This window comes from Paralichthys olivaceus, chromosome 23, assembly GCF_024713975.1.
Source record: "Paralichthys olivaceus isolate ysfri-2021 chromosome 23, ASM2471397v2, whole genome shotgun sequence".
NCBI classification, from domain to species: Eukaryota; Metazoa; Chordata; class Actinopteri; order Pleuronectiformes; family Paralichthyidae; genus Paralichthys; species Paralichthys olivaceus.
This window is the reverse complement of record NC_091115.1, coordinates 14471862-14492677: the sequence shown is the minus strand read 5'-3', so window position 1 is coordinate 14492677 and position 20816 is coordinate 14471862. Positions and strand designations below refer to the sequence as shown.

Here is a 20816-nt window from a genome sequence, read left to right as displayed (position 1 = left end):
TGCATAATTAATCAGTTTCATTAATACAACTGTGCATCTCAAGGTAAATGTTCCATAAACGCCCCATTTCCTTGATAAATGCTTTCAGACATGCAGCAGGAATCTGGGGATGATAGGTATACCAGTTTACTTCTGCAAACAAAGCATTTGAAATAATGAAATGTCAGACAGGTACTCAACATTCATGTTTAAAAGCAGTCAAAGTGCTTCTGTAATGAGCCATTTGAGCTATGCTTTAGAATCTGTCCTAAAATAAATAATAAAAACAATTGCTGAGACCACATGACATGGCATCATGCAGATTATAAAACTACTGTATTAAGACTGCAAATGTTCACTTGATACAAATGACTGAATCAATCAGGTGATCAGAAACTCAGAAAGTGATTCAGAAACTGAATACCCAGAAGGCTTCTGCACATATGCACATGCAAAGAGATAAAAAGCAGAGTAAAACTCCAGTTGCATTAATGAGTGGGCAAGTTTTGTTATTCATTGATCCAGTAAAAATAATGGCGTCTGCGGTTCACTCGTATTCCGCCTTAATATCACTCCCTGACTTGGCCTTCTTTATCTCCTCCCAACAACGGGGCTCTTCTCCTTTTACTGGCTAGAGTTTCCACTACCTCGGGAAAGCGTCTGATAGCTACTGAGGAAAACAAAAGCTCTATCCTCTCTCTGTTCTTGTTGTGCAGTGGCAGATGCACTTCCTTTTCATGCCTGGAGCTCAGTGAAAGCAAGGCTTATGGGAACCAATCTAAATGCAGATGGAGTCTTTATTCATTAGCCGTTACATTGTGAAATCAACATCAAAAACACTTGTCTATTGCCCCAGTGATATCTTTGTAGAGCCACTCTGTGCATATTTAAAGGTCGAGTGTGTAAGATTTAGGTGAAAGGGAAATATTGGCAGAAATTTAATTTAGAATAATCCTTATGATCGTATAACAAAACCATTTCATCTAAATTGTATGAGTTGTAGTTTTCTTTACCCTAGAAAATTGTATATTTAAATACTTTACATTTACATTGAGCGGGTCCTCTCTGCGAAGGCCCCTATGTTTTTTACATTAGTCCAGACTGGACAAACTAAAGATGCTTGGAAGGATTGGGTGAGGTGAGGGGTGTTCAGCTGCAACATGCAATTTCAACAGATAGATATCAATAGATATCACTAAATTCTACACACTGTACCTTTAACAGATTCCCGAAACATGTATAGTAAAAGCAATAATTGATTTAGTTGTAATAAAGATAATTATTAGTTGCTCTCTTCAACCAGTCTGACCTACAAAGGGCATCGATTAAAACAAACTATACTTATTTTGGATTCTTCTGTGTGCTCAAAAAAAACGCTTGTGTTGCCATGAGTGGAAAATCAATTTCTAACTCGGTATTGTTGCTTCCATCACTGTGCAAACAAGGTTCACAAAGGTGGATCTTTTTCTCTTTTCCTATGGACCTCAGCATCATTACAACCCTCGTGCTCCTGAATAGAGTCTGAATTCAAATGTAAAGCTAATTGTGTCAACAAGGGAAGTGTGCTGGTAACATGATGTGTTGGAGAAGTGCTGAATGGAAACTCCATTTGACTGACAAATGAGCTGGATTGCTCCCTTGACCATAGATTGCAGGAGTCACCTTTACAAAAGTGTGCCACGGAAAGTCTAGGATTGCCATTTATTTATATGCAAACAGGCAGAGGATGGAAAACATGAAAATACAAAATACCACTAACCAGGGCTGGGTTATAAAAACAATTCAAATAACTATTGCAATATGATTTTTAGCAATAACAAGACAACAAACATCCAACAGATAGCTTTATGTTGAGTATGCATTGTGTACACACAGTGAAGACAGTATCTATCCACTCCAAGTTTAGAAAATGTTTTGTTGAAGTGTTTTCTGCTCATAAAGAAGAGGTTAAAACCACAATCTTCACTCAGGAACAAGAATAATGTCACATTTAACATGATGAGCCCTATGACTAACAGATGTTAACAACACATTTGTGAACTATCAAGCCAGAAAACAATCCATCCTGATAGTGTATGTGCTTCATACACTTATTGAAGGTGGGTGTAAGTGAGCTGATATTAAAGGCCTTCAAACGCAGAATACATTTCCAACAATAAACCACAAAATGGTCCAAACAAACACCCGGAGGGAGAAAGCTGCATAAGAAGCAGGAGGATAACATGACAGGCTGATAACAGATATCCCGTAACAGGCCAGGAGCGACCGGATGCATCACTGGGTCTGACACAACTAGGAACAGGTCTTGATGCCGGCCAGTCTCCTGTTTCTGCTCCTGGCTCCTTGTCGGGTGAAAGTGGTAACAGAGCACCATGCAGGGCTGGGGGGGTGCACACATGCGACACTGGAGCAGGATCACAGGCACATTTTAAACACATGCGAAGCCGCATCGGGCACGAGTGCAACAGATAAGCCACCCAGATGCACTGGGGCTGCAGGAAATGGGAATCTAACCACTCACCGCTTCATCTGTTTCCCGATCGGCTCGCCCAGCTGCGACCACGCTGCTCTCACACACCATGTTCACGGGGGAGAGGGGGGGGGGGCGAGCCGGGACAGCTTGTACAGGAAGTGTATAGAGATGGAGAAGCGGCCGCACTCGGCGATCGCTATCCCCGCGTTATTACATAATTCTACGCGGCGCTCGACTGCAGAGTCACGGCTGTCAACTCACCACAATCACACACACATTAGCGACTAAGCTAGCTGCGGTGTATCATCATCAGCTGGTGCAGAGGTGCGTTTGATTAGTTTAAATCTTGTTGTGTTTGCGGGACACTCACCTTTCCTTTCTCTGGGGGGGTCTGCGTGCCGGCGGGTCGCGTGACGGGCTCACGACGGGAAAACACGGGCTGTGGATACTCGTCCGGTCCTCCTGTGTGTGTGCTAAGTGTTAGCAGGCGGGGTTGTAATGTTTATTAGCAGGCAGCCATTGCTTCAGTGCGCGCGCCCCCCTACTCCGCTCAGCCACGTCACCCGGGTCCGGGTAATAATGTTTGAAAGCACAGCGTTCAATTTCAGGGTTGCGGGTTCGATTGCGAGCGTCCACGACCCACGGATGTTCAACCTGTTCTCCGCCGGCCCGCCTACACGGTTCTGTCACCGCTTTGAGTGGACGAAGCTCCGCTCAGTCATTACACCGCGTTTCCGGTTTCAGCCTTCAAACTAAAAGCCGATGCTGTTTTCACCGTTTTCACCAGACTGGTGGTCTTCCATAAGAATTGTCTTTAAATTTAAACTACAATCATTAATTTGAAATTGTACAATTGAAATCCCATTAGAATAACATGATTACCTTTAAATTACCCCGATATTTGATAGATTTGTTCATTCATTCTGTAAAAGCCTTCATACACCAGAGCTTCATTTTCTCTCGCTGTGTTCATATTGTTACAATTATTATTTTGTTATGTTTTCTATTGTCTTACTCCCTGAATATATCTTCATATTGTTAACATATATATTGTTTATATGTATATATAAACACTAGAAAATAATTGATGAAAAAAAATATATATACCTATATAGTTACTGTTTATTAAACTGCTCATACTCTCCTGATTCAATTGTAGTTTAATTGAATGAATTTGTGCTTGGTGTCATGTATGTGTAAAGATTGTCATAAATGTTTCCATATCTTATTATATTTGTATTCTATTAATGCTCGTACTACAACTTTTAACTAATCGTAGTAATTTTCTTCTCATGCCAGTTCTGTTTTAGGTACCAATGCTCTGCCATGACTTTATTCTGAAGGTCGAACCCTCGATATCCTGCTCATGATCGATGACAGTGTTACTTGATGACTTCCTTCCTTGTTTCTACTCGGTGATCGTTTGATTTTCCTGACTGAACAGAACAACTCAGCAGCGCCCCTCTCAGGACACTTTCACTTCTGAAACTACTGACTACTGACTACTGCGCACGCATGTCTGGGTAAAGCCTGACATCTAGTGGCTGAGAGATGTAAGTGATGGGAGGAGAACATTTAAATGCAGAAATTAGGAACTGCACTGTTGTTGCTTTCAATTGGGTGTGAAAGTCAACGTCCTCTGTGTGCCTTAAGGTTTCCTTGTGACCATTTAGTACTGGACACTGGAAAGCCAAGCTGTGTGCTTTTCTTAGTGTGGAGTGTCTGTCTCACAAGATGTAATGTCCTCCATCTGTCATTCTTTTGACAGTTTTGTTAAATGTTTTGACATTAATGTAAAGAAGTACACAATAATTTCCCCGAATAATGTCTTAGCAACAGCTTTAGTCTGAAACTGAAGCAGGAACACAATGTTGTGTATATATTACACAGTGTGTACTATGCATATTGTAAATATATAAATATATAAATATAAATTGCAAATAATGATACTCTTGCAGCTGTATGAATATGCCTCCAAAATCACATAGTTGCTCTGAGGCTTTCTAAATGAAAAAAAGAAAACCAGTTGGAAATATAAAATAATGTGTGCATAATGATGAGTTATCTTTGACTCTGGCGTTTCCGATGTAATCTTCTGAGGAAATATTGTCCTTGCTTTTTTCACTTTTGAGCAAAACTGTTTAAACCTGCTTGTACCTTAACTTCTGTCAGAACCCAGTGTGCAAGTAGCACTGTAAATAGTGTTGCCTAGTTTAACATGCTATTTGAAAATGGTGTTAACTCAAGAAACGAATTCCAGATGAGTAAATACAAATGTTGAATATATTCTTTTTGGGTTTGGCTTTTGCTCACAGTATAAGCATGGCCGTGGAATGATAATATGAAAAGCACCCTGTGAATGTTGAAGAATAGCAACACTTCCTTATAGTGAAGAGGAACAAGAAAGTGAAGTTTTCTGACACAGACATTGAGGTTTCTGGTTGTGCGAGAGCTGACTGTGGTTGTTCTAATTCACACAATCCATGACCCTGTAGATGAAGATGTGGTGGCAGGAAATGGCAGAGTTTGTGTGGCTGTGATGACAACTGTGTCATCTGTGCGCTGTGTTCACCTGAGAACAAAGTTGAAACTCCATGAGAACTCAAACCATATTTGTTGACTTGTGCTGCAATAAAGCATTTGCCATAGAGACAACATTAATGTCTCCCTCTATTCACTAAAAATAGATTTAAATATTAATTTGTTTCTCAAGCAATATAACTCACAAAGCGTACACCACATATTCTGACCGTTCCCTTTGTCAACAAAGTCTTTTCGCCTCTCACCTTATTTTAAAATATACAAGTGTTTCATTGCGTGTGCAAGAACACAGAGTGGGACTTAATTATTGTTTGTATGATTATATTTTGGATTATTTATCTTTTGTTTGATGTTTGATATACTGTGGGGGTGGAACCAGGGTTGGGGCCCTAGCCCTAGCTGAAATCTAACCGCCCCCAGTAGAGCCCCTGTACTTTCAGTTGTCTTTTTTTTTAAATAAACTTAATAACAATATAACAATTTGTTAAGGAATTTGAATTTTCTAAGCTGTATTGAAGTACACAACGTGCTTGATCAAGGACTGATTTTCGAAATATATTAAATGATGTGTGGCGATGCTCAAAGCTTCAGAGCTAACAGTAAACAAGGAATGATGAAGGGTTGTCGCCCCATTAGTAATTGACGCTGATGTTTGAAGTTGTATTATGACTACATGGTGTTTTAGTGACAGCTAACCTCGATGAAGTCTTACCATTCGAACACAGACTTGTGGTGAAGGAGCAGTGGCACACAGCAGCTGTCACTTTGTTTTCTGTTATAGGAGAAAAAACATCATCAACTCTGTATCTTGTACTAAACACATAATAGTGCAGGTTTAAAAGTCGAGACACAGTATGCTATAGAAAGTCTATAGGGAAGAGCTCTTAGGCCAATATGAAACCATAAAGACTGTTTTTGTAATTTGTATTTGTAAATGCATTTAATATCTACCTGCTAATATCACAAATGCCGGTATACTTTACACATACAATGTGTAATGTTAATGTTAATGGCCCAGAGAGGTAAAGTGTAAAGTGTAACAATGTGGTGCGATTTGGACATTTGTGTCATGTGTCCTGACTTTTATTGAAGCAATGTATGAAAATATAACAGCATTCAAGTAAATCATTCAAACTTAATATAAAAACACACACACGCGAACAGTAACAAAGCAAATTGAGTTTCACTTTATTGAAAAACACTGACTATCAAATCTTCCCTGCAACTACACCAGGTAGGATGAACACAGAGTTTTCTAACTTCACTCTGCACCATGGACTGTTTATAAAAATCTCCAGCACATAAAGAATAAAAAGTGTCAGTTTGCTGTAGAGCTGCTTGAGGAGGACTCCTTAATGACTAGCTCCAGAGCAAACAGCCCATAATAAACAGTCAGATTAAGAACAGGCAGTGAGTTTATATTTTACTGTACATGAGATCCCCCGGTCACATGGTGTGATGATGTGACCTTCTGTGTGATGAGACCTGCCCTTCATCCCTCACATTTTGACAGCTCCTCTCTCCTCCTCCTCCTCCCCTTGTTTTGTTTCTACTACACAGCCTCCTGTTTCCCACAATGCTCAGCGGACATCACCACCAAGATGGCCGACGCTATGGAGGAATATGAGAAAGAAGCTGGCTGCGTCCCCATTCTCCATCCCGAGGTACGCTGTGTTGACTCCCCGCCGTCACCCGCACACACGGACACACACCAAACGCGTCTCCTCCGGTCTGCGTGCGGCGGGTTTTTGTCGTGCGTTGTGTTTTTCTCGGTAAACTGCGATGCCCCCTGCAGAAGAACCACCGGTGGGGGGGTGGCAGCAGCAGCAGCAGCCAGGCAGCTAACGATGCTAAAGATGCTAACGCTAGCGCCCCCCCTCCTCCTGCTGCATAGCAAGCAGACGCCAGGCAGATGTTCGCGTTAATGTTCCCGTTAAGCTCGGTGCTCTTCGCCGCCGCGGTGACACCGGGCAGCGTGTGTTGGCGACGGCAGCGTGTGTGGTGCGAGTGTGTAACGGGGGAGCAGGCTCCGTTAACGGTTAATCCTTGCAGTCATCCGATGTTAGCTTTGTAGCTAAACTGCCAGTGCAGGCAGGCTTTATCTGCGGTGATGTTCACTGGTGTCAAATGTGTAAGCGCACATGAAGCTACGCGTTTGTACAGTGTTCCGTTTACATCGTGTTAACACACACGAATGTGGATTAAAGTCTTATTTTCACTTTCACGTGAACCACGTTGGTTTCCTATCATGACCCCCCCCCCTTGCAGGTCCACTCGGCTGGGGTTGTTAGCAACGCTATCTGTCAATTTGTCATGTAGCATCTGTTGTTTCTGCATCGCTGTCATATTTAGCAATGTTCGCTTTAAACATACCGCGAGCCCTCGTTTTAAAAGGTGTATGCTAAAGTAATGCTAAAGGACAACATCTGCCATGTTTACCTCAGAATGGGAAATAACTCGAATTGCAGCTAAATAAGGTTCATTTCAACAAAGTTAGCATCTAGCATGAGCTAACCTGACTTAATGCTCCTCTCTTTATTATAGTCTATTTCAGGCAAAGCCATCAATTTATATTATTTTCATATCATCATTTATGCTGTAGTATCTTGTATAGGCCTCAAGTCAATATCCTGGTTGTTGGTTGTTATTATCCTTGCTGTGTCATTTAAACATCCAGAGGAGCTGATTTAAATACTGTTTGTTCTATTCGCAGCTGACTTGCTGTTTTCCCACCAGTCCTGTCTTGCTGGTTGATTTGTAGCCAGATGGTCAATTTACTTTGTCTGTAATTGTCAACAGTGGCTGTGAAGGGGTGCAGTTCAAATGATTCCTCTCTGTCCACCCCAAGATGGTGGCAGATGAGTACATGTGCCCTTAACGTTCATAAAGCTGTTTATCATCTGGGCTTTTTGCTGTTGTAAGATGAGAGCGCCACCCATACTGCTTAAAATGAAGCCCCATTAAGCCCAATAAATGGTTCTACGCATCCCGATGTGCACTTCCTCAAAAAGTAAATATGCCACTAGATGTAATTGCAGAGCTACTCACACGCCTATGAACAACTACGAATGCTCAGCCCCGTGCATATTTACGGCGTAGCTTCGATACAGAAGCATCAATTGGCCTTGACTCGTGTCGCAACCCTCAATAGCGTTTGACTTCAGTCACTAACTCACTCACACTCTTGCCATCAGGACTCAGGTGCAGGTCAACAAGCTGCAACAGGGCCCACTTTGGCAAAAGCCTAGTACCAGTAGCCATAGTGACACGGAATTTAGCAATTGACATTCAATCTGGGGTCAGATGACGGCAGTATACACAGGTTTTTATCTGCTTTAGCTCTCATCAGTGATGGAAACATGGAACCTGGATGAACATGCTGATTTCATCTTCATTTTGGTCGTCATGTTGCTGATGCTGCACAACGTTATTACACACATTTCGGGCATATGTGCAAGAAGAACCATGCATTTTTGTGTATTTGCTATTTTTACAACTTGGGAACAACATGCAAGAGTGATTTGTTTTTTCTCTTTGTAAGGTGCAAATTTAACACAGTGAGGTGAGGTGTTACTCAAACTCCTACTGGCAATGGGAAAGGAGGCAATGCCCTGTTTTTGGCAGGTTTATTCACATTTAAAAAAACTTGCCACTAACCCAGCACTTTCCTGTTGTTAATTGTTACTATTGCTATTATTTTTTGTCTAATTTTGTGTAGTTTCCTAGGTGTTGCTCTGTTCTTTGTTCCATTGAACATGATTTGTAGGGGTGAATGTGCATTGCTCATAAATTAAAACCCCCCATTTCGGGGGCAATAACTAACTCACAAGTTTTATTATTTAGTCACAATCCAACATTTTTAATTCAAACATTCAAAGAGTCCTGTTCACACATTGTGCCAAGATGATACTTCAGTAGGCTGTTGCTACATCCTCATCTCTCACATTGCCACAAATACATTTGCTTCGATTTAAGTACTGGCTCCGTGTTCATAAATAATCCCATAATGGGGCAAAACGTGGTCAAATTAACCATTACAGCTGCACTTGTGTTAACAGGCACCGTATGTTAATCCTGTCCTCTTGTCAGTTATGTTTTGGTTTTCACAAAAGAAAGGAAGAGCAGACAAAGGAAGACAGTAATTTGTATTGTAATCCTCCAGCTCATTGTTCACCAAGGCTCTTGATAATGAGCAGAGATTAAGCCTCATTCTTTTTGGAGATTATGAGACAATTATCTCACTTAGATGCTGCAGTGAAACTTGTACTATCACTTTCATTCAGAAATGGTTGAGTTGCATTTACACCACTCCTGACAGTTGGTCTGAGTCGGTCATTCTATGTCATCTCTCAGATTTGATGTAATGCAGGTTGGAGTTTTCTTGGCTTTGTAGAACCAAGTGTCTTTTCTGAAAATTATGATTTGATTTATATTATTAATAACCCCTGAAATATATATTGACCTGTTGCAAGACCTGTCCCTTGTTGAGAGCTGAAACATGTAGTACTTGGGTATTCAAATCTTCTGTAATTTTACGGTATAGTAATTGGGTGCATGGAAGTAGTTAATGAGTGTGTCATCGCTGACTCCTGTCATATGCACAGCTGACTGAAACATTTGTGCATCTGAAGATTTATTTCAAGGCAGGTTAAACTGACTTGAGTCTAAATTTGGTATTCTGAAAAATACAAATACACACATGGAAGTCATGAAAGTAATTCTAGATCACAACCTCTCCTAAATCCTAAAATTCCTCTATTACACACTGTAGTTTGTCTTTGTGTTATTTTGATGACATACATCTAAGAGTATTGGTTTTCTCCTACCATGTCTACAATCGGACCTAGACTAACACAGTCAGCTGTTGGTCCTTGCTGACTTGGGGAAACTCTGCCTTATAAGATAGAGGGGTCTCTTTAAGAATGGAAAGATTTTTTCAAGTACTTTGCTCTCTTGATAGAGTGAGTTCTTGACATTTCCGTCCTTAGATTTGTTCAACTGGATGTTACTGTTTGATCCATAGACTATACAAAGTTAAACGACATGAATGCATCCCAAAGCATCTTGATCGCCACCAAGTGTTTGGCTGCAGTATGGGTCCTAAATCCTGCAGGTAGTAGTTCTTATCACACTGATTGATGTCCAAGTGCCAAATTGTCCAGTAAGTTTGGTTTTGAGGCCACCCAATCACTACTGCACATACTCTTGCCCCAAATGCACAAGATGGCAGTGTTTACATCCGGTGTCGACATGTCGTCCATCTTTATATACAGTCTATGGTTTGACCTGATGGTGATGTTAGAGAGATCTCAAACCAACTCTAAGTGTTGTCAGTCAGGATTCAGTATTAGAGGCTGAGCCAGTGCCTGTAAAAATACAGTAAGAGAACCTGTCATCTGAAGTTTAATACACTCACAAGCACCAGCAGCAGAATAATAGTAATTGTAAAAAGGTAAAACATACCTCAGATGGTACAGCATTGAATTTGAGTTTTATTTTTATGCATTTGACCCCCGTTGTCCAGCCATGTCAGTAAATACTGCACTAAATCCACGATTGCATTAGAGAAACAGAAAAATTCTATTTTTGGCACAAGGCCTTAACACAAGGCACTTTCTCCAAAGCTTATTTTCCTTTCTGCAAACTGTCTTCCATGCATTGAAAGGTGCCACAGCCTCCAGCTTCTTTAAATCATTGTATAGTTGCTTTGACTATATGACCTTTTGGATGCACATATACCTGTCATGTTGAGGAATCATAGCTTCTGATGGTCATAGCTTCTTCATAAATGTAGTTTATTGTCTGTGTGTGCCTGCACAGGCTTGGCTTTAAGTTGCTCCTCTTTTCAACAGGGTGCTGCCTGGTATCTGGGTCATGTCGGAAACTGAAGTGAGAGCAGAGTGAATACACGAAGCACCTGAATTACAGCATCTGAACTTGAATCTGAGAGGCCATGCACTTTTCTTTTATTGGAATGAGTTCAAAAATGTTGAATGCAAACTTTTCCTCTTTGAGGAACGTAAGATATAAAAGTCCTTGACTTCCAATCTTAATCGAAATTGCAAATCAGTTTTCTTGCACAAAAGGAACAAATAGGATTGGGACACGGTCAGGCACTTGATTTCATTCCTTGTTGTGGTGCAAAATGGAAAACGCACGTTCCGTTTGCGTGGAGCATTCTCATTATTTCCTTTACAAACAAAGTGCTCCCCCCCCCCCCCCCACTTCCTCCAGATCCGTGGATGTAAACTGTGCTTCGAATATTGAATTAGTCCCTGGGAATGGATCTAATTTCTGACTGAATCTGATTGTGAGCTTTGGGCACAGCCAGCATGAGGAGGAACACAGTAGCAATGCAGTTTAGTCTTAGCAAAGTGTATATTGGTGTTTCAGTGAAGAAACGGTCATAGTTAGTGTTTGCTGTGAGTTTTCCAGACTGAACTCTACATCAATGTTGCTCTCAAATAGGGATGCTGGGATTAACCGATTTTACGATAACCCTGGTTTTCTAACGTCACAGTTTCTTCACTGTAATTGTAAATTGTAAAAACCACAATATCTTACTGTGGTGTCCTGCCTTTTGTGGGTCAGATAATTTGTGTGAGAGGGAACTGATGTGACAGCCTTATTTCCACCAACGCTGGACAAAAGGAGTTCACAGTCAGAGGAGAAATCCATGTTTACTTTCAGTTTCTGACCAGCTCTGAAGCAGCGGCTGACACACACATCCCTTCACAATAAAAGTCCCATATAGATACATTGCTTATGATGACAGGAAATACAAATTCACTGACCAACCTTCCACAATAAGGCAACTAAATAAAATAGCTTTGATAAATTACTTTTAAATAGCCAAATGTTACACTATAAAAACTACCTGGATATAGTTGATGATAGTGATCTTTTTTTTAGTTCATTAGCTATATTATTAGCTATATATTGCTTTTTGTGTGCCTTTTTCCTTCTGTAGTATCGGTAATTGTGAAAACAGTGAAACCTGAATATTTCCTCTGGCAATAATCGTGGCACCAAAATTTTACATCGTGTCATCCCTAGTCTGAAATGAGTCTCAGACTAATAATTGGTGATGCTTATTGTCCTGTCCTGCTGTAGTAAATGCTTGTCTAATTTTGTGTACTGTAAATGCTGCAGTAAAAATGCATTTTCAGAGGTGGGGCTGTCCAACATTTTTAGCTCAAGGCACATGACCTCTCACTCCCCAAGGAGAAGTCGCCATATGTCCCATCGACAAAAGCCAGGCCTGCTGCCTGTCTGGACAGAGGATCCAATCTAAAATCAATGGGTAGCACAAAATGCCTAATATGTTTAATTGATAGTATTGTTACTGCCCTCTCCCACAATTTGTATGTTGTATGTTTTTCCAGTCATAATTAATAGGTAAGAAAATGCACAGACTGCAATTATCACTGCAGTTACAAATGCCACCATTCGCTTTTTTAGATGGCAGGAGAGAATGAAGAGAGGGAACAGGCCACTGTGATTGGCAGGGGGGTCAGAGGTTATCTCCATGGAGGGCTCATATTGAGAGAGTTACTTAACATCTGGTGTCTGAGGGTTTAGAGGCCTCTTACCCCTGTCCCTTGACTGACAGGAAATCAGTTTCCCAGCTGAACAGTGGGATCACTCTCTCTCAGTTTAAAGTCATAGAGATGGAAGAGACTCGGAGTTCCACTTTTTCTATTTACCAGCCTTTTGGAAGAAATAAAGCTCCGCTCAGTCACGATCGTAATCGAGTGACTCTCACCCACCCACCTTTTTTCTGGCAGTTAAACTTGTCTGAATTGCAAACTGGGCCGTCGTATGCATTCGTAAAAAATGACCAAATCTTGGCAGTGAAAAGTACAAACGCCTCCTACCTGCTTGGACGCGTTTAAAATACAGGAATAGAAATACAAGCTGCTCACCTTCATATTTCTTCTTAGCCGCACACTCCTCCTCCATCCTCCACCTCCTCAGTCTACTGTACTCTCCTAAATAAAATCCCCTCCACTGCTGTTCATGACATAAAATGTTGGTCATGCTTGTGGTGGCCACACAGACACTTAATATCAGTTGAAGTACATGGGTTCCATGATTTTCTTAATCACAGTATAAAGTCCTATTGGGAGTTTTCACAGCATTTTGTGACATCGACATGAGACATTTGGCAATTGCTTGACGATGCATATTTCCTGGATTTGGATGTGAAAATTATTTTAAGCCGTAGTATTGCTATAGAGAAGTCTTGCTATAAGGCTTTCGTTGTTTTGTTCATCTTGTATCCGTGGTTTCAAACTATTGCATTCAGCTACAGATGGTGCTAAACCACCAAGACTTCCTGGTTAGTAATATGGATGTTAACCATGCAGGGTTTGAACTTCAAAAATCAGCTTTGCAAAATGTGTTAAAGGTCCAGTGTGTAAGATTTAGGTGAAAGGGAACTATTGGCAGAAATTTAATGTATAATAATCATCATGATGTTTTCACTAGTTCATTTCATTCAAATTGTATGAATTGTAGTTTTCTTTACCCCAGAAAAGGCCCTTTATATTTAAATACTTTATATTTAATACTTTATATTAACATTGAGGGGACCCTCTCTACAGAGGCCGCCATGTTTTTTACAGTAGTCCAGACTGGACAAACTAAACACCTTTTGAGTTTTTATGGCAACTGAAGCTATTACAGGTTCTTTTTTTATGTTTGGAAGGGGAGAGTGAGGTGAAGGGTGTTCAGTTGCAACATGAAATTTCAACACTAGATGTCACAAAATTCTATATACTGTACCTTTAACCCATAGAACACGAAGTGGGTTTTGGTGAAAAGCAATTTTTACTCTAATCATAGATCAAAACTTTAATTTAAACAAAAAACTTCACCTTATGGCCTGCAAATGTTGTGTTTATCTTTCTGGGACAGATTCACTGTAGCTAATTTACATTAGCTCTGCACGAAACAGACGGAACATTGGCAGTTGTCTGGTTAAAATGCTTTGCATGTCAGTGTCTGAACAAGGAGGATCTACAGACAGTGAGCCAGCATGCATAACACCGAGACCCAGGAAATGGAATTCAGCCATCATTCATTCCATTATTTGCCCTTTTGCTTTTCCTACTTTAACATGCCACACTGGCACTGAAAGAAGGCTTGTTGTTGATTAGTTTTTTAACTACAATGTATCTCATAGTTTGATTTTCAGAAAATAATCTCAATGTTAATTGTTAGTATAGGTTGTTGCACATTAGCTATAAATTGTCTCAGACAAAGGAGTTTAAAACACAGTCTGTTTGTATTAGATTTTCCCATGCACCTTCTCCATCTTGTTTCCCCACCACCATTCCCCATGATGTCAGAGATGCTGGCTCAGCACATCCCCCGGGCGCTGTAGGGAGGTCCAAACTAAACTCAGAGGCAGGATGGTACAGCTTGAAATCTCTGTGGCCCTGAGCTCTCGCTTCAGGCTGCCCAGCCGCTCTGCACAAGCCTGCCATGTCCTCTGCCCTCCTCCCCAGAGGCTGCCTCTGTATTCCTCCTCGTCACATAAATGAAAGTAGCAGCGCAGCCAAAACGAGTCAAAGGCCTGCCTGAAAATAAACAAAAACATTGGGCTTGAGTCGAGGTCGAGCTTTGCTATTCACAAGCACATCAGTGCATCTCTCTATCACACGTCACTCACACACAGCCCTCAGGGGCAGTTTAGGGTTCAGCATCTTGCCCAAGGATGGTGGACGACCCGCCCTATCTCCTGAGCCTCAGTCGTGTCAGCTCCCTTTTACAAAATCAGATTTTCAGAAGCCAGTGCGAGGGCTCTGTGTTTACCAGATGCGGCGCTAGTTTCCGAGTGATGGAGGCTAGTTGTGGTTTCCGTGGTGTTATTATGGAGGCTAATCGAATGTGAGAAGCACAATTGCCACATCTGTGTGACAGATTAGATCTTCAGCAGGAGCAGCAGGATTCGAAGAGCCTGTCTTTACGTCTCTCCTGTTGCCTCATCAGCTATTAATATGAACGTGTTAGTGTCCTGGAGCAAGGCACTGTGTGTCTGCATCACCTGAGCCTCTCCTGTTAAGTGGCTAAAAACTTCTTTCTGCCATGCAGCCATAAGAAGCCTGTCCAGCTTGTTCATTTATTTTTAATAAATGTTGCCAACCACAATCTTGATATCCTCATAAGCATTGGAACACCCTTGTTTCTATATTTATCCCTAGATTAATCAGATATAGTCATAGCCAGGAACCCTGGATGATTAGGTCTGGACTATCTCAAGAGGTTTCCTTTTAAACATGAACAACGCAGTGGGAGATTCTCTGCTCAGACGCGTTTCACAACAGCAACATATCTGGTGGATTTGGGTGAGGGGTGGTGCAGCAGGCAGGATGTTAGGTATTAATTCTGCTGCAGAGATCACATGTGTTTCTTCACAGCACATTAGCATCCTCTCTTATCAACCACAAACTCTCTTGACATCTTTTTTGTGTCTTCCAGTGTATGGCACCGCTTTTTCATCCTGAGATCTTTGATTTCTTATGTTTTAATTTTTCCACCTGTTGTGAAACGTCATCATCACAATCACTCCCATCAGCTCTTTCCGGACGTTCTGCAGACTTTATGCAAGTGGGCCAGGTGGAGAAAGTTTGCAGGAACTCTGGAAGCTCCCACTCAGACCTTTTCGTTCACACGTACTGCCCCTGCGGAGAAACGCTGGATGATCTCCTGAGTTCAACGCATGTCTGAAAGTAGCTATTATAAAACAAAAGATTTCTAATGTGGTGTTTTGTGTAGATGCTTCATTATAGAGCTGTGCACATGTGCTATTGCTCTTTCTCTCGGTAAAACATTGACAACAGACACGTCTGTCATAGCTGGGGCATCGGGAAAATCCAGACAGTCAAAAGACACCCAAAGCAGTTAGAGCTACATTTAAAATCGAATTTTGTGGGAAACACTGCGCCAGTTTATCGCATCATGTAATTGAGTAATTGTTTTGTTAAAAATGTCATTCACAATTTCTCAGAGGTCATGGGTATGTCTTGAATAAGGCTACTTTGTGTGACGAACAGTCTAAAACCTCAAGATGCAGGGCTTTACTGAATCCTTCCTCTCTCTGTCTTTTCAGGAAATCAAACCCCAGAGTCATTACAACCACGGCTACAGTGAGAATGTCAGTCGTAAAAATCATGTGGACGACTACAGCACCTGGGACATTGTCAAAGCCACACAGTGAGTGGATATGTGCATGTGTGTTGTCAGAATTCATACTGTTATGTCACAGGGAGGTGGACATTGTTTACGAATTACAAGTTATTGGCCTAATTAAAGCAGCATCATTTCTGCAGTCAACATGTTGACTCATTTACAAAGCTACCAAGCTACATGAATTTTAAATCGGGAACCACCACTTTGTTTTTGACTGTGGTTTTCGGATTCAGTCTTTGCTAAAGAAACAAGTCACAGGCTGGTGAGAGAATTTATGAGTGTGAAGAAAAGAAATGTGTGAATGATTTCCTGATAAGACAATGAAAGCTTTGTCTGACTTGTTTTTATTTGAGGTTAGGGTTTATGACATCCACTGCCAAGTTATAAGACAGATACAGTCTGAGTGTTTGTTTATCTGTGTTTGTGTGTGCTTCTATGCATGTATGCATTTTGTCAGTGTGTCTATGTTTTATTTGCTTAAACCTGTATTTATTTGTGTATGCTCACATATTTGTCTGTGAGGAGACCTTAATCCCACCCCACTCCTCTTCCTCAGGTACGGCATCTTCGAGCGCTGCAGGGAGTTGGTGGAGGCGGGGTTCGACGTTCGGCAGCCAGACAAAGAAAATGTAACCCTCCTCCACTGGGCCGCCATCAACAACAGGATAGACTTGGTCAAGTGAGTCACCGTGTATCATGTTGGCGGCGGATGTAGCTTTGTGGTTCAAGATTTTAAGATAAAAGCTAAAATATTCACATATTCTTCATAAATGTAAATGATCTCATGAAAATGAGAACAATTACAACATTTATTACGTTTTTCGAAGAATGAAACGGCATGGACTTTCATATTGAATAGAACTCATATCTGATATATCAGACGATTTTATCAACCGATATTGGCCTTCCACCAATTCATCAATACAGAGCGTTATGCAGGAATAGGTGCTCGGAGCAATTTAGAAATGGTGGAACTACATAAATAGATTATACCAAAATTAAGCTTTGTACCAAATTTAGCAACTATTTTTGATGTTTATCTATTGTATTCCTCTGCTAAGGGACAGAATAGAATTTAAAATAAAATCATAATTGGTCAGGCTCTAATCTAAAATGTCCTGTGTGAATCCCCCAAGCTTTCTCTGCAGTTAGTTTCAACAGATCTCCCTGTGTGTAACATCCTTCTACTATTTCATTTCCCTGTTGAAAAAAAAGTCTGCACCAGTTTCACAGCTCACACCCAGATTAGATTAGTTAAAAAGTGTTTATCTTGTGTCGTAATAAAGTTCAACCTGATAATTGTGTTCTCATGTGTAGATATTACATATCAAAGGGAGCCATAGTTGACCAGCTGGGAGGAGACCTGAACTCCACACCTCTGCATTGGGCCACCAGGTAACAAAAACTCACCACAAATAACACATCTTCAATGTGATCGACACATTTTACACACAGTGTGTTCACCTTTTCTGACAATATACACGTTTCTCTATAGTTTTTGTGCAGACTATTGTAATTGAAATGCTTCTTTCGATGTATTTCTTGCGATGGTCCACAGTTATAACAGAGAGCAACTGAATCTAAAGCTGCTTTCAGATATGAACTGAATCCTGCAAATTTTCCTGTAATGTTCCAGAGGGGCTGTACATGAGTACACAAATGCTCAGTCGCTCTGGAAATAGTCCTAAATGTTTTCCTGCCAGCAAAATTCACAGCAAGCAAGTGTGAATGTTGAGGACGTTTTCAACCCGTGAAGGAGGCGCAAGTAGGATGCAGACAAAGACTGATATTTGAGAGCTTTTGGTGATGAGGGTCATGCATGCTCTACCCAGACAGCACCACTCAACTGAATACTGTGGAAATTTCCGGTTGTCTGACCTGAATAATTTTCTGCTGCATTCTTCCCATGTGAAAGACAAACTCTGGAAAATGTCCAGACCCAAAATTCTGGACATTTTCTGGAGTTCTCCTGTATTTCAGTTTGAGTAATCTCTGCTCATCAGAGCTGTTGTTTTACCGGTAGATCCTCCATCTTATCCTGATAGTCTGAAGGTGTTTTATTTCCTCCTTCCTTTTTGTAATGATCACTCAGTTGTGCTGTAAACTGATGTGAAGGGACTGGTTGCAAGTGATCCACAGCCGCCCCCGTGCCTGACCCCCTGTAAGCAGACATTGGGGGGGACATGAAGCTCTCTCCTCTTGAATTATTGATTGGTTTGACAACAGGCATAGGAGTCCTGTGTCGGTCTCCACCCCCCTAACCATCCCCTCTGACTGCCAATGACCTTTAAATGCCCCTCGTCGACTCTTGTCTATATGACCTCAGTTAGTCACACACATAACCGAGCTGTGTGTGCTGGATGTTACTGGCTTTGTCTGCTTAGGTACATACAAAGCAAATTATTCTTTTTGTGTAGTTAAAGACACAGACAGACACACACACTGTCATTTCTCCTATATCGTCCCGTGTGGAGACGTTTACATAGCAGACATGGTCAGTAATAAAACTACAATTTGAAAGCCTTGTAGACTGTGTGTGATAAAAACATGTTAAAAAATCTTATTAATGATAAGACAGGACAGGTCTCTCAATAATGGAGCAGCATATGATGTGCAGATATAATGGTTTAATAGCAGTGAAGGGTTTATAAGACCTTGATCTTTTCACTGATGAGATTACCCTGATCACCCAGTCCGCATCTAAGTGAGTAAGCACGTGTTTATGTCTCTGGCCTTCTCCATTTTAAACCCATTCCTGCCAAAGCCAGATGATAGTGGGTCTTGTCGGAGGTATACGTACTACTGAGTGCCATTTTAGTTCTGCATGTTATTAACCTTTTTTGTCTCAGCGCCGGCAACAACCGCGACTGCATGTGCTATGTTTCCAGATTGTTCGTCTGTCCCTCCGTCCATCTCAATCAAATGAATATCCTAGTATTGCCTTGAGAATTATTTTTCAAATTTGGTACAAACTCATTCAAAACGAATTCCCCATGACTCAACTGTACTCATTACATTATACATCTATCAGAATGGGTGACTTTGGTGGTCAAAGACCGAGGTCAATGTATTACTCAAGAATTGCCCGCTAATTTTGACAAAATACACTTTTTATGAAATATCTTGTTTATTATTTCTGTTATTTGAATACCTTCAAAGTCTTCGCTTTATATGAATCTGATATAAACTGCAATTCTGGTGTAAACTTTGTTTATTTTTTGTCGAATGTACATATTTGTCTAGTTGTTGAGTATGCCTGTGTCTTTATCTCTTTAAAATTATGTTTGTCTCCTTCCAGACAAGGCCATCTATCCATGGTGGTGCAGCTCATGAAATACGGTGCAGACCCATCTTTGATTGACGGCGAGGGCTGCAGCTGCGTCCACCTGGCCGCCCAGTTCGGTCACACCTCCATCGTAGCCTACCTTATTGCCAAAGGACAGGTAGGAAACACTCTTTCCAGCAGGCGAAAGCTTTGTCTTGTCAGTAGGAGAAAATATTGTTAAAATGTATGAAATGGCTTTTAACACAACAGCAAATGTAGTTGTCACTCGACACAGTTTTCTCAAATGTTTTTTTCCTGTCTTTCAGTTTTGTTTGGGCTTTGTGAGCCACTTAGGTTCAAGTCTGTTTTGACAGAATTTTCTACCGTCGCTCTCCATCAGGGGGAGCCCTTCCACCTCTCATGTAGTCCTGTCACCGCTCACTGGCTCCTCAGCTTTTTCAGCCTTTAACTGAACCTTCCCTCTCTAACAGGACGTGGACATGATGGATCAGAACGGCATGACTCCTCTGATGTGGGCGGCTTACAGGACACACAGGTGTGCAGCACTTAAATTATGAAGTCCACTTAAGCCCATGTACAAGCCAGAGCATGTTTCTGCTGACGGCAGCCACACACAAAACATTCTCACGTGTGAAGGAGCAGTGATTCATTAGACAGACTGCTGACACAGGGAAACATGTCACAGTCTTGCTGCTCTGATCTATATGAATAATCCTGACAAGCTATTTTGCTCTCATAATTTCTATGTATATATTTAGCAATTAAATATACTACAATAGTTGGTAATTAGCAGCATAAAGTGGAGATGAAGGATGATGAAGAAAGGAAGTCTTTAGGTTATGTTAATGAAAAATGCATTGAAAAAAATGACAGTTTTCATATGACATCAAGTGTGTTAAACACGATTAGAAACATCTATTGTTGCCCACAGACATGTATTTGTTAGGTTAGGTGGATTTGTAGACCCTGAGTGAGTTAAATCCACTGGAAGAACATGTTAGGACACGAAAAGGAACAATGTATATGTTTTACTGAATTCTGTTGGCCTTAAATTATATTTTTGAAAAAAGATTCAAAGACTCAATTTGACTTGATTTCTGCCTCTATGTGATAGTGTGGATCCCACCCGGCTTCTACTAACCTTCAACGTTTCTGTCAACCTTGGTGACAAATATCACAAGAACACAGCACTGCACTGGGCAGTGCTGGCCGGCAACACCACTGTCATCAGCCTGCTATTGGATGCCAACGCTAACGTTGATGCACAGAACATCAAGGTAAATGCCTTCCTCATGGCTCCACACTCTATCCTAGCTGTTTCATGATGGTAATGTTTAGTTT

At 41.1% G+C, this 20816-nt stretch overlaps 2 protein-coding genes and 2 long non-coding RNA genes across 6 annotated transcripts in view; 2 read left to right on the top strand and 2 right to left on the bottom strand.

Annotated features, from left to right (window-relative positions):
* osbpl8 (oxysterol binding protein-like 8) overlaps nucleotides 1–3156 on the bottom strand; it is a 79040-nt gene extending 75884 nt beyond the window's left edge. For 2 of the 3 annotated variants that reach the window (XM_020099948.2, XM_020099949.2), the window contains exon 1: nucleotides 2823–3152. The gene's annotated coding sequence lies outside the window, so the exon portion shown is untranslated. Of the gene's footprint in view, nucleotides 1–2822 lie in introns of all 3 variants that reach the window. The other variant, XM_020099946.2, reaches the window with a different exon arrangement.
* LOC138406826 (uncharacterized) lies at nucleotides 2602–5473 on the top strand. The gene is made up of 2 exons (XR_011240225.1): nucleotides 2602–2776; nucleotides 3752–5473. It is a non-coding gene; the product is annotated as an uncharacterized lncRNA (long non-coding RNA).
* On the bottom strand, nucleotides 4900–6564 carry LOC138406825 (uncharacterized). The gene is made up of 3 exons (XR_011240224.1): nucleotides 6426–6564; nucleotides 5706–5765; nucleotides 4900–5024 (listed from the first exon to the last, which is right to left on the bottom strand). It is a non-coding gene; the product is annotated as an uncharacterized lncRNA (long non-coding RNA).
* The window catches only part of zdhhc17 (zinc finger DHHC-type palmitoyltransferase 17), a 30532-nt gene continuing 16141 nt past the window's right edge, over nucleotides 6426–20816 (top strand). The window contains exons 1-7 of the mRNA XM_020099939.2: nucleotides 6426–6657; nucleotides 16110–16213; nucleotides 16746–16868; nucleotides 17507–17584; nucleotides 19488–19632; nucleotides 19946–20010; nucleotides 20590–20752. Of these exons, the coding sequence (XP_019955498.2) occupies nucleotides 6472–6657; nucleotides 16110–16213; nucleotides 16746–16868; nucleotides 17507–17584; nucleotides 19488–19632; nucleotides 19946–20010; nucleotides 20590–20752 (864 nt within the window). The 5' untranslated portion in view covers nucleotides 6426–6471. The remainder of the gene's footprint in view (nucleotides 6658–16109; nucleotides 16214–16745; nucleotides 16869–17506; nucleotides 17585–19487; nucleotides 19633–19945; nucleotides 20011–20589; nucleotides 20753–20816) is intronic.